The sequence below is a fragment of the Pituophis catenifer genome, unplaced genomic scaffold (genome assembly GCF_029215685.1).
Source record: "Pituophis catenifer annectens isolate HBS135680 unplaced genomic scaffold, rPitCat1.0.hap2 SCAF_1, whole genome shotgun sequence".
In the NCBI taxonomy this organism is placed as follows: Eukaryota; Metazoa; Chordata; class Lepidosauria; order Squamata; family Colubridae; genus Pituophis; species Pituophis catenifer.
In genome coordinates this window covers 90,098,329-90,112,797 of record NW_027256881.1, presented here as the reverse complement: position 1 = coordinate 90,112,797, position 14,469 = coordinate 90,098,329, and the positions used below count along the sequence as shown (strand labels likewise).

The 14,469-nt window shown below is 41.3% G+C and overlaps 1 protein-coding gene across 1 annotated transcript in view; it reads right to left on the bottom strand.

Annotated features, from left to right (window-relative positions):
* Window positions 1-2,161: 2,161 nt before the first annotated feature.
* Window positions 2,162-14,469, bottom strand: part of LOC139323261 (pantetheinase-like) — a 35,294-nt gene continuing 22,986 nt past the window's right edge. Inside the window, exon 8 of the mRNA XM_070952563.1 lies at window positions 2,162-2,246. Within this exon, the coding sequence (XP_070808664.1) occupies window positions 2,226-2,246 (21 nt within the window). The 3' untranslated portion in view covers window positions 2,162-2,225. The remainder of the gene's footprint in view (window positions 2,247-14,469) is intronic.

Genomic DNA, 14,469 nt, shown 5'->3' with positions numbered 1-14,469 from the left:
ATGGTCTCTCAGTCTGGTTCAGTAGGAATCACAATTATGGGAAAGACTGCTGACCTGACAGTTGTGCAGAAAACCATCATTGACACCCTCCATAAAGAGGGAAAACCTCAAAAGTTAATTGCAAAAGAAGTTGGATGTTCCCAAAGTGCTGTATCAAAGCACATTAATAGAAAGTTATATGGAAGGGAAAAGTGTGGAAGAAAAAGGTGCACAAGCAGCAGGGATGACCGCAGCCTAGAGAGGATTGTCAGGAAAAGGCCATTCAAAAGTGTTGGGGACTTTCACAAGGAGTGGACTGAGGCTGGAATCAGTGCATCAAGAGCCACCACACACAGACGGATCCTGGACATGGGCTTCAAATGTCGTATTCCTCTTGTCAAGCCACTCCTGAACAACAAACAACGTCAGAAGCGTTTTACCTGGGCTAAAGAAAAAAAGAACTGGTCTGTTGCTCAGTAGTCCAAAGTCCTCTTTTCTGATGAGAGCAACTTTTGCATCTCATTTGGAAACCAAGGACCCAGAGTCTGGAGGAAGAATGGAGAGGCACACACTGCAAGATGCTTGAAGTCCAGTGTGAAGTTTCCACAGTCTGTGTTGATTTGGGGCCATTTCATCTGCTGGTGATGGTCCACTGTGCTTCATTAAGTCCAGGGTCAATGCAGCTGTCTACCAGGAGATTTTGGAAGACTTCATGCTTCCTTCCGCAAACGAGCTTTATGGGGATGCTGACTTCATTTTCCAGCAGGATTTGGCACCTGCCCACACTGCCAAAAGTACCAAAACCTGGTTCAATGACCATGGGATTACTGTGCTTGATTGGCCAGCAAACTTGCCTGAACCCCATAGAGAATCTATGGGGCATTGCCAAGAGAAAGATGAGAGACATGAGACTGAACAATGCAGAAGAGCTGAAGGCCGCTATTGAAGCATCCTGGTCTTCCATAACACCTCAGCAGTGTCCCAGGCTGATAGCATCCATGCCACGCCGCATTGAGGCAGTAATTGATGCAAAAGGGGCCCAAACCAAGTACTGAGTACATATGCATGCTTATACTTTTCAGAGGTCCGATAGTGTTCTGTGTACAATCTTTGTTTTATTGATTTAATGTAATATTCTAATTTTCTGAGATTGTGAATTTGGGGTTTTCATGAGCTGTAAGCCATAATCATCAAAATTATGACAAATCAAGGCTTGAACTATCTCGCTTTGCATGTAATGAGTCTATCTCATATATTAGTTTCACCTTTTAAGTTGCATTACTGAAATAAATGAACTTTTGCACGATATTCTAATTTTTCGAGTTTCACCTGTATAGGTCATCTGCGTGAGCAGGGGGTTGGACCAGATGACCTCCAAGGCCCCTTCCAACTATGTTACTGTTACTACTTAGTCCCCTCTCCGGTAATAACAGGGCATTTACTTATTTCCATAACTTCTCCTGGATTGTCACTCTAATCTTTTGACTCACAAGACAGCAAATTAAGGGCATGATTGGGCTTCAGGGATTATCAGAATGCCAAGTCAGAGAGAGAAAGGGAACAGGAAGTCCTGCTATGGATAGGTAAAGCATAATGTAAAAAAAAGCGGGGGGAGTCTAATGATCATTTACTTGTGACCATGACTTCACTGTAAAGAGGAGAAGCATTGTATTACACCACTGGCCAGTATTTATTGTATATTGTTTCAACTTTTTCATAAATAAAGGTAAAGGTTCCCCTTGCACATATGTGCTAGTCATTCCCAACTCTAGGGGGCAGTGCTCATCTCCGTTTCAAAGCCAAAGAGCCAGCGCTGTCCAAAGACATCTCTGTGGTCATGTGGCTGGCATGACTCAATGCCAAAGGTGCACTGAACGGGGTGGTCCCGTTTTCTACTTGCATTTTTAACGTGCTTTCGAACTGCTACATTGGCAGAAACTGGGACAAGTAACGGGAGCTCACCCTGTTACGCGGCACTAGGGATTTGAACCACTGAACTGCCGACCTTTCGATCGACAAGCTCAGCATCTTAGCCACTGAGCCACTGCGTCCCCCCTTTTTTTTCATCAATATTGTAGAACTAATCAGGCTTATTCAGCTATGCTACCCCAAAACCTGAGTACTGACCTTCAGTGCTGCATAGCAATCCGCTAGGGGAACCAGCATCCTCTGTTGTGTATTTGCCAGCCCAATGGATTTAAGCAATTTCATATGCTGGACATCTTTGCTTGATCACAGTCAATGATTTATGGCCTGGTTCTGTATAACTAGCAGACAAAATGGTAAAATAAGGAGTCTTGAGACAATTGCAGTTTTATGAATGCCATCTTTCTTTCCCCTGGAAGCAATACATTTTTATACTTTATTGCCTATTATCTGAAGGAAAGCTGTTCCATTGGCTGATTGCTCTCACTGTCAGAAAATTTTCCTTATTTTCAAGTTGAATCTCTCCTTGTTCAGTTTCCATCCATTATTCCTTGTTTGGCCTTCAGGTGCTTTGGAAAACAGGTTGACCCCTTCATCTCTGTGACAGCCCCTCAAATACTGGAACACTGTTATCATGTCTCCCCTGGTCCTTCTCTTCACTTGACTAGCCATGCCCAGTTCCTGCAACCATTCATCCTATGTTTTAGCCTCCAGTCCCCTAATCATCTTGGTTGCTCTTCTCTGTACTCTTTCTAGAGTCTCAACATCTTTTTTATTGTGTAGTGACCAAAACTGGATGTAGTATTCTAGGTGTAGTCTACGGCTTACTAAGGTGTTATTCAGTTTATGTCACTGAGTTCATTGCTGTAATACTTCTCTTCACTATTTTTGCTCAGTGTGTTGTGTACAGCTAGCCTTTTTTATTTATTCAGGTTGTTGTGTTGAAATAAACCACAGTTTAGTAAAGTCTGTGAAATTAACCCTAAGAATGGCATACCTTTCATTTTTATTTTTTTCATTTTATTTAATTTGTTTACCACCCTACTCCCGAAGGACTCAGGGCGGTGAACAGGCACAGGATAAAACACATAGAATACAAAAATTTAAGAACAGAAGTAAAATCGAATTAAATCAATTTTAGCCAAGACAAATTTAAAACCCCAGGTTAAGAACAAATTAAAATTTACATTAAAATTTACATTAAAAAGAGAATGGGAAAGGTTAGGCCAGACCAGCCTGGTGAAATAAAAAGGTCTTGAGAGCACGGCGGAAGGTGCGTAGATCCGGGATCCTCCGTATCTCCGGGGGGAGCTCGTTCCAGATAGTAGGTGCCCCCACAGAGAAGGCTCTCCCCCTGGGGGCTGCCAGCCGACATTGTTTGGCCGACGGCACCCGGAGGAGTCCCTCTCTGTGAGAGTGTACTGGCCGGTGGGAGGCCGTTTGCCCTGCCCTCTAAACTGCTTAGAGAGGGCTGTAAAGCACTATGAAGTGGTGTATAAGTCTAAGTGTTATTGCTGTGTTGCAACAAAGGAAGTAAAATAAAAGGCAAAAATTGCAGAATACATTTTGCGAAGTAAAGGGGAGAGATATGAGGGGTTTTTTTTTGTTTTTTTTTAAATTTGATTTATATGCCGCCCTTCTCCGAAGACTCAGGGCGGCTTACAATGTGCTCAGCAATAGCCTTCATCCTTTTGTATATTTATACAAAGTCAGCTTATTGCCCCCACAACTGGGTCCTCAATTTACCTACCTTAGAAAGGATGGAAGGCTGAGTCAACCTTGAGCCTTGGCGAGATTCGAACCCTGCAGTAATTGCAGGCAGCTGGTCTTAATAACCAGCTTAATAACAGGGTGCCTTAAACCCCTGTACTACCAAGGCTCTTGGTGAAGAGGTGAAGAAAAGTTGGATTGGAACAGGGAAAAAAAGAGAAAGGAAGAGGATAATTGGTATATTTATTATGATTTTCTTTTTATTTATGGTTGGCCAGAAGGACATCAGGCAAGATCCTCATTGGAAACTTAATTCAAAGCAAGAATGAATGGTACTTAGGTCACTATGACTAGGCAGTATTGTAATGGATTCAAAATTAAGAATGCAAATCATATTAAATACTAGCTGAGGCTAGAATAAACATCTTTTCCTCAATCTTGGCTCATATTATTATTATTATTATTATTATTATTATTATTATTATTATTATTAATTAGATTTCTATACCGCCCTACTCCCGAAGGACTCAGGGCGGTGCACAGCCAAACAATAAAAACACATGCAATACAAAATTTAAAAAATAGAATAAAATCAAATTAAATAATTTTGGCCCTGACAAATTTAAAACCCCAAACTTTTAAAACCAATTTAAAATTGAATATATAAATACTAAAAGATATTTAAAATTTTAAAAATCTTTTATAAAAGAGGGGGAAAATTAGGCCAGGCCGGCCTGGTGAAATAGTAAGGTCTTTAAGGCGCGGCGGAAGGTGCGCAGATCCGGGATCCTCCGTATCTCTGGGGGGAGCTTGTTCCAGATAGTAGGTGCCCCCACAGAGAAGGCTCTCCCCCTGGGGGCCGCCAGTCGGCATTGTTTGGCTGACGGCACCCGGAGGAGCCCCTCTCTATGGGAGCGTACCGGCCGGTGGGAGGCTATTGGTGGTAGTAGGCGGTCCTGCAAGTACCCGGGTCCTAAGCCATGGAGCGCTTTAAAGGTGGTAACCAAAACCTTGAAGCGCACCCGGAAGACCACCGGGAGCCAGTGCAGCTCGCGCAGGAGAGGTGTTACATGGGAACGCCATGTCGCTCCCATTACCACCCGCGCGGCCGCACTCTGCGCCAGTTGGAGCCTCCGGGTGCTCCTCAAGGGGAGCCCCATGTAGAGAGCGTTGCAATAGTCCAGGCGGGAGGTGACAAGGGCATGAGTGACCGTGCGTAAATATCCCTTCTTGCCCCAAAGCATTTGCCCAGTAATGGATGATTGTGCTTTATATTGCTATGTGTTCTAGAAAAACCCTCAATATTCAAAGTCTGGACAGCAGGAATTACACAGTATCATCAGCTTCCAGTTTTTTGTTAGAATAGAATAGGCTGCTTGCTTGGAACTCTCCAAGGTGCTGCTATCAGAATATTAGAATAACAGAGTTGGAAGGGACCTTAGAGGTCTTCTAGTCCAACCCCCTGCTCAAACAGGAGACCCTAGACCACTTCAGACAAGTGGCTGTCCAATCTCTTCTTAAAAACCTCCAGTGTTGGAGCACCCACAACCTCTGGGGGGCAAGTCGTTCCACTGATTGATTGCTCTCTCAGGAAATTTCTTCTTTGTTCCTATCCTTTCATGATCCCAGGGATATGGTATTTGAGGCTTTTGACTTAGCCTAAGATAAGAGTAAATGAGTTCTCTTGGCTAAAGCAATACAAGATGGTGACTTACTCTATAAATTCTCTATAAATTCTGGCAACCCAATTCTGGCTTGCCAGACCTAAACCAGTCAATTGTTAGGGAAGACTGAGATATAAGTTGATTTTGAAGGGGTAAAATGGAGATGAACTGGTGTTCTTTGGTAACCTATTTATTTTTTATTTATTTATTTATTAGTTCGATTTATATATGCCGCCCTTCTCTGGAGACTCAGGGCGGCTTACAATGCATTAAGCAATAGCCTTCATACTTTTGTATATACCTGTAGGGCTTTTGCCCCACCCCCCCCAAGCGGTGCTCTTTTTTATACAAAGTCAGCTTATTGCCCAAACTGGGTCCTCATTTTACCTACCTCGAAAGGATGGAAGGCTGAGTCAACCTTGAGCCTGGTGAGAATTGAACTCGCAGTAATTGCAGGCAGCTGGCAGCTAAGTACTACTTTAACAGCAGCAGTTTAGTCCACTGCGCCACCAGGCTCTTAATCTAATGAAGATTATTGCTAAGCAAATGATGGACAGAGCTGATAACTGAACGTTTCATTTTATGCAACTAGAAGCAACCTTCATTAACATCATTAACAAAAGTAAAAGCTTGTATTTTTTTTTAGCAGAAGCAAAGGCTAGGAAGAGAGTCAGTTTGGTCTAGCGCAGGGGTGTCAAACTCAAGGCCTGGGGGCTGGATCTGGCCCACGGGGTGCTTAGATCCGGCCTGTGGCACTCCCAAACTCTGTTTTCACTGGCAGAGGGTTGCAGGAGGCTGTCGCAGCCGAAAACAGAGCTTGGGAGCCTGTTTTTGATGGCAGAGTGCTCAGGCCACCACAGGAGCCCCCCGACACGAGTGATATCAAGCTTGCCATAGCCACCATGGCCACGCCTACCCCAGTCCCCAAGGTCAAACACCACCCTGATGCGGCCTTCAATGAAATTGAGTTTGACACCCCTGATCTAGCGCTTAAGGCATCAGGCTAGAAACTGGGAAACAAGAATTCTAGTCTTATTTTAGGCATAAAGCAATCTAGGTGAGCATTAAGCCAGTTCGCTCTCTCTCTCTTAGCTCCAGGAAGGAGACAATGGCAAATCATTTCTAAAAAACCTTGCCAAGGAAACTACAGGAAGTTCTCCAGACAGTTGCCAGGAATGAAAGCTGACTTGGAGTCACACACAGAAGGAAGTTAGGGAACATGGAATACCATGCCATGCTATGGAATTCTAACACTGGAGCTATCTTCTCAGTTTAGGTGCCTTTTATTTTTATTACAGTGGGTGTGCTGAGCTTGACAGTGGGTATCCTGAGTTTGATAGCTTGATTGTCTTGACCATGATAAGGTATTTTGTGAATAGGCAGGAGCATCCTTCCAGGATCCTACATGTTGCTATCTGCTCTGAAAGATTTTGTTTCTCATTTAAAAAGACCACATAAATATTTAAAAAAAACAACAACCATGCAGTGAAAATGCAAAAGATTAAAAAGCATGGTGGGTATCAAGATCTTAAGTGTCCCTTTTTGGTGAAGTTATTTCATAATTGATTGAGATGCTATTTTAAAAGGGGTTTAAAAGTTCTGAGGATTTAAAACGAGAATCTATCCAATTTTGCTGAAGACACTTCATTTCCTAAGACTGATTTCCAGTGAAATGGGCATGGTGATTTGTTGGGAAAAGTATGAAGAAAATAAATAAGAGAAAAGACTTATATAAAGAAGTTACTTCCAACCTTCATCATAGCAAATATAAACCAATTTGGTGACTCTTCACCCCCTTGTAATGTTACAGATATTTATCTCTTCATCCCAAATCCCATCTCTTATCCATAAACAAATCCATTAAAAATCATCTTTTCAGTTCTGATGTCAGTGGAGGGTCTTTAAAGGGTTGCCAGAATTTCTCGTTTTAACCTTGATCAAATAAATCAACTTTAACTTTGTTTTACTTCTAACTATCTAAATCTTTAGTTCATTCAAATATAGCCATAAGGTTTGATTTCTTTCCCCTTCTTTTCTTTCTTATTCCATTGCATCGAATTCTTCAAGCCTCTTTTGTAAATCCAATAGGGAAAAAAATGTTCATATTACTCTCTGCTCCCAGCTATTACTTAAGCCTACTTCAGAAAATCAGTCTGGATTGCAAGACTCTGCTCAGCCCAGAGTCTAGACTTAATCCCTCTTCCCCTGCTTCTGGTTTTCTCATTCATGCAAGGATGGTTCCTACCTGAACTTCTTTTTCTTTTTTTTTTTTTTGGAATTGTTTTTCCTTACTTGCTAGTCCCTGTGCCTTTCCATTTATTCCCCAGATATTTGCACTTACGGATATTTCCGTATCTTCTTCCCAGGTTAAACAACAAGGAACCTTTCTTTTCTTCTTTTTTTCCATTATGATATCTTCACTATTCTGATGAATCAAAACAATAGGGAACAGGTTGTTATTTTGTTCCTACCTTCCTCTGTAGGTCCATGGAAATTTGTGGTAAGGAAACAAACTGATAGGTCAGCTTTATAGAAACAAAGTAGCACTATTTCTACTTTGCAATTTAAATATGTTTTTTTAAAAGGATGGGGAAGGGAAACTTTGCTGTGCTGTGAGCTGGAGATATGAAAGTTAGGAGAACATGCTTGGTCAACCTGGACAGAAACCCTGGGAGAGGTAAGGGTTCATAAAGCATGTATGACTAGGGTTGAAGATGATTCATTGACTTAATGGGCCATCAGTTTCAAGATTATTGAAACAGCAACTGCTGATCAGCAAAGAACATAGCAACCTGGCAGCCAAGGATAAAATTGTCACTTAAGTCAATAACTAGCCACAGAGGGGAAAGGACAATGACAGGCACTGCAACAAATCAGATTTGGGTGGTATAATATTTAGAATAACTGTACTTGAAAATTAAAATTCAACTCAAACTCAAAATTCAACTCAAACTCAAAATTCCCAAACTGCAACTTCATTCATGGACTTGTACTGTACTCAACATTTAGGTTTCTTTACATATGCAGCCTATATTTCAGTTTTAGAGGATATTTAAATCCAAACAGATTTTTCATTATGTGGGTTGAATTTATTATAATTGACAATTCAATTATTTAAACTTTGTTGATCATAGTTCTTGATATTCCTTCTCAGTTTAGAACATATGAGCGATTTTTAATATTTTTAAAGTAAATACTCAGTTATTTACAACTAATTAATGGTATAGTGGAAAGCTATAACTTCTGCAACATTTTGGTATCCCTTATTTATTCATCTGCATTTTTTTTAATCCCTTCTTTCAGTCTCTGTTTTGAATGGTTATTTATACCTGGCATGAGCTCCTGACTTCTGGCTTTGAACAACCTGAACAACCTAGTCATATAAATATAGAATGCAAAAGTATTTGAGAAATAAAAGCAGCATGAATTAATAAGACAAAAAGATGTATGTTCTGGACAATACTAATAAAGTGAAGTATAGTGACATGTATTAATCATCACTGCAATTATAAAAATGGAGCCATTTTAAGTAAATGAAGGAGTCATCTGGATGAAACTGACACTAAGATGATTAGTTAATCAAAGACCTGAAGAGATCTGAAATAACCCATATTTTCTCAGTTTCTATTCACCTTTTCTCCCAGAAATTATTTTATTAGTGAGAATGACATATGTGTAAACATGCAGATGTACTATTGTGTTTTCCCGAAAATAAGACCTATCCCCAAAATAAGACCTAGCTTGATTTTCATATGTGCATCCAATATAAGCCCTACCCCCAAAATAAGCCTTAGTTAAGACCCCACCACTCTGTTGCACCTGGTTGCATAAGGCAGGGTGAGGCGCATAGGTAAAAATCAAGGTAAGGTGGGTAGGAAGCCCTTTGATGGTGAAATGGAGGCCGGGGGTGCCGCGCAGTGTCATGTGATGTATCAGGACTTTTTTCCCCTTCACTAAACAGGTGGGAGGAGGACCAGCACATGACGCATCCGGCCTGCAGGGCGCGAGTTCGACACTGCTCTAGACTATCTTGAGAGTTTCTAGGGTAGCCACAGGGTGTGGCTACCCTGAACATCTTTCTCCCTCCCCCATCCAGCTCAGGACTATGCAGTCGCTTAATCTGGGCCTCTCTTGTGGAAAAATATGTTGCTAAAAATTTTCCCATTGCTCCTGCAGATGCACATTCCATCCTATATGAGTGCAGGATGCTGCAACCAGTCATAAAGATTTATCTGGTCATGTGGTCATGTGACCAGAAGGAGCTGGCATCATGTTTTATAATGTTTTATGAACTGTAAAGCACTCGTATGGGGCTCATTGTAATTTTGAATGGTTGTTAAGCAACCAAGCTTAAATCTTGTAAAACTATTGTTGATTTAAATAACTATTCGTTATTTCTTCTAAGTTATGCTTCAGAAGTATAGACATTTCCATGAGAGAGGGTTCATACGAGAGAGGGTTCATTCATTACTGTCACAAAATAGCTTCTACAGGTAGTGCTTGACTAATGACCACAATTGACCCCACAATTTTTGTTGATAACAGAGACATTTGTTAAGTGAGTTTTTTCCCATTTTATGACCTTTCGTGCCACAGTTGTTAAGTGAATCATTGCAGGTGATAAGTTAGTAACCTGGTTGTTAAGTGAATCTAGCTTCCCCATTCACTTTGCTTGCAGGAAGGTTGCGAAAGGTGATCACATGACCTTGGGACACAGCAATGGTCATAAGTATAAACCAATTGCCAGGCATCTGGATTTTGATCACATGATCATAGGGATGCTACAAAGGCTGAAAGTGTGAAAAATGGTTATAAGCAAAGGTGGAATTCAGCTGGTTTGGACTGGTTCGGGCGAACTGGACATTAATTTTAATCTGGTTCGCTGAACCGGTAGTTGCAAGGACTGGCTGACTCTGCCCACCCCTGCCCCTCCCAGGAGTCTCCACATGGCCCATTTTGGATGCCAGATACGTTCAGGGCAGAGGCTCTGGGAGGGCAAAAAATGGCTTACTAGAAGTTCCAGAAGTCCGGAAACAGGCCGTTTCCAGCCTTTGGAGGGTCTCCGGAGGGTTCCGGAGGGCCTCCGGAGCCGGGGAGGCTGTTTTTGCTCTCCCAGAGGCTCGAGGAAAGCCTACGGAGCCTGGGTAGGGTGAAAAACAGGCCTACTAGAAGTACTGGAAGTCCGAAAATGGGCCCATTTCCAGCCTACGGAAAACCTCTGGAGTCCAGGGAGGCCATTTTCACCCTCTCAGAGGTTCGAGGAAAGCCTCCAAATCTGGGAAGGGCAAAAACATCCCCCCTCCCATGGTGCAGGAGGCCGAGTAGGCTATGCCCACCATGGCCACATCCATTCAGCAACCGGGCAGAGAACCGGTTGCTAAAATTCCTGAATTCCACCCCTGGTCGTAAGTCACTTTTTTTAGTGCTGTTGTAACTTTTAACTGTCACTAAATGAACTGTTGTAAGTCAAGGACTACCTGTATACATACAACCTGAGAACATTCTTGTTTGTAATTAACTACTTTCTATTTAAATAATTAATTTTATAGGGGCATCACCCAACTCTGGAGCTTGTTATTCTTCAAGAAATGTCTCAGAGAAAATAAGTTGATACATTGCAAATCTCATCTAGAGTTGCATGGCTATAATGGAAGGAATAAGGCCTTCTATTTCCATATTTTAGAGATGAGAGTGGATCTGTAGGAAGACCAGAGATACTAGTTGTAAGGAAGAGTAGGGGGTAGTAATTTGTGAGGTAAGAAATCCAGAGAATGGGCTGTATCTTTTCTTTTATATACACCGAGAGCGTATGCACCAAGACAAATTCCTTGTGTGTCCAATCACACTTGGCCAATAAAGAATTCTGTTCTGTTCTGTTCTGTTCTGTTCTGTTCTGTTCTGTTCTGTTCTGTGTGAACCTTGCTTTTTTGCAGATGAAGCAGTCTGGAGAATGTTAGAGAGCAGGACCTAAGACTTCATTGCTCACTGCTGTCCTCAGCTAAGGCATATCCTGTTGCTATATTGCTACTTTCCCATTTTAAGATTAGCAAAGCTTTTCAGCCTCCATCTAAATATTTACATTTTCTGAACTTTCCATGGTTCATTTAGTGGTTTGCTCTACCGCCAAAATTCAGAAATGTTTAATTCTAGATATTTTTAAAAGAATTATTTTCTCAGGATTTGATGAACTAAAGGAGGAAATAATCCCTATCGTTCTCTATCTAACTTTCATCTGTGAATGTTTAACCTCCTCCCCCCTTTTTAGCTGGATGATACAAGAGCTTCAATAGAAGCTTGTGATACTTTGACTGGGGTGCACATGGTAGCAAAAAAAAAAGCAAGTTTAAACTTTTTTTGTTTTAAAAAAATATTCCTCAGCTATGGTTAGCAATAAATCATAAGGGGAAGGGATAAGAAAAAAAGAAGTTTCATCCAACTACCCACTTAAATTGGCAGGTCACAAGATTAAACAAGCTTTATAATACCTTTGTCTACAAGTGGCATAGAAAGTGGCAAGGAAGCCAGCCAAATTAAATCAAATCTGGATGACCATAACAAACAACAATAATATGCTTTCAGCAAGACCAAATCAGAAAGTTCTTGCCTTCACAGGCAAGTGAAGTTGGTGAGTTTACGCACCATAGTAAACCATGAATTGGTAAGTGACAAATAAATATTTGTTTTGCATAGTACATTAGGCCATCAGATACTTGTAAGTCAGCTAGTGCCACAAATGGGAGTGCAACCTCTGCTTTTAACAAAATAACAGAGTTAGAAGGGGACCTTGGAGATCTTCTAGTCCAACCCCCTGCTCACGCTGGAGACCCTATATAATTTCAGACAAATGGCTGTCCGATCTCTTCTCAAAAACCTTCAGTGCTGTAACACACACACATGCAAGTCATTCCACTGATTAATTGTTCTAACTGTCAGGAATACTCTCTATCCATTGTTTCTTGTCCTACCTTCAAATGCTTTGGAGAACAGATTGACTCCCTGTTCTTTGGGGCAGCCACTTAAATATTGGAACACCGCTATCATGTCATGTCAGAGTTTAGGCAGCGTAACTAGTATTATGAGATAAACCCAGGAGCAAAACACAGCACATAGAGCCTTTAGATAATTAACAGTGGTTTATATACAGCTACGTACAGACTTATACATGGTTAAATACCTTAACATACAGCTACTGACACAAGAGAGCAATGAGATACACGACGAGAGAGAACATGAGGAGAAGGGAGATACCCTCTAATAGCTTCCCTTATATAGGCAGCTTCTGCCCAGCTTCTTAAAGTGGCAGTAACCCTGCTGCCTCATTCCCATTGCATCAGCTTACAGTTGCCTCCGCTTACAACCTTCCATCAGCTTACAGCTATTAAATCTACATACTCTGACATGTCACCTCTAGTCCTTCTTTTCATTAAAATAGACATTCCTGCAACTGTTCTTTATATGTTTTAGCCTCCAGTCCTCTACTCATCTTTGTTGCTCTTCTCTTAACTTTTGGTCCAATGGAGTGAGTCCTTCCCAGTGGTGAAATTCAAATTTTTTTACTACCGGTTCTGTGGGCATGGCTTGATGGGCATGGTGCGGCTTGATGGGCGTGGCTTGGTGGGCATGGCAGGGGAAGGATACTGTAAAATCTCCATTCCCACCCCACTCCAGGAGAAGGATACTGCAAAATCCCCATTCCCTCCCCACTCCTTTTTTTTTTTTTAATTTGATTTATATGCTGCCCTTCTCCAGAGACTCAGGGCAGCTTACAATGCGCTAAGCAATAGCGCATTCCTGGGGGAAGAATATTGCAAAATCTCCATTCCCACCCCACTCTGGGACCAGCCAGAGGTGGTATTTGCCGGTTCTCTGAACTACTCAAAATTTCCGCTACGAGTTCTCCGAACTACTCAAAATTTCGGCTACCAGTTCTCCAGAATGTGTCAGAACCGCTGGATTTCACCCCTGGTCCTTCCTAAATTGTTTTTCTGACCATTAAGTGGGCTCCTGTCACTCTTGTCTGATTGTTTCCTAGACAGCATATCTTCTTCCCCTTTCTCCCAAGGTAGTTCATACTTTCCATTACATCTGCAGACCCTTGTGTTCCAATTGTGTGACATAATCCTTAGATAGTTTTAGAAACAATATGCTATCTGGTGTAATTTGTCCATTTTACATTTATTTATTTTTATAGAATCTGGCTGCTTTCTAAGCTTGATAGTTTGCTTTAGGTCTCTATATAGCAATGGGAAAATAGTGTAGAACTTCCAGCTAGCTAGCTAGAAGTATTATCTTCCCACTTTTTGGGTTCAAAGGATGCTCCCTCCCCGCTCCCCCATTACATCCCCTGTTGCCCCTTTTTTCTGACCTTGCCTTCCTTTCTTTCACAAAATGTATTCCAAAGATAAAATAATTCATGTCTTCTCTGCCATACTGACAGGAAAGGGAAAACACGCTTCTGAAGCATATACACTATTGCATGTCATATTTATTTTTAAGGCCTCCAGTAGTCAGAACCAAGCACATCGATGGTCAACATGATTAGAAAACAACTGGTAACAGGAACTGAGAGTCAGGCAAGCAACTGTGTAAAAATCTTTTCTCTTATCAGAAAAGGCAAATCTTAACTCCCATTTAATTAAACTTTATAGGTACATTATGGACAAAAGGAGCCACGTCATCCACCTTGTGCAAGCATTGCAAAGGGAAGGAAATATAGCCCTTTTGTGTTTCCTTTCAAAATGGTTGATGTGTACAGAGAGTGATCCCGAATGGCCCAGTGTGGCTTAAGCTATTGAGCAAACAGGCCCGATCAACAGACTGGATCAGTTAATATGATACTAGATGCTTGTTTAACGTGCACGGTGTTTGCACATTACACAAATTATGAAAAGCTATTGATGAGCACTACTAATTACTCTCTCTATAGAAATGACAATCCTTCACTTTTTTTTGAAAAAAAAAATCCTTCTGCCTCTAGGATATGACTGAGGTTTTAAAACAGATCCTGCAAGCTGTTTTTGTTTTTTCTTATCTTTTCATTTCTAATGTTTACATGAAATTGTGCCCGATGGTTAGTCATTTTTTCCCCCAGCAGAATTAGCTAATCGTTTCCTAGTTTTTATTCTCAAATAGCTGTTAAATAAAACCCTCATAAGAACAGACACTGTGCATCAGTGCTTGTAAGTCACTG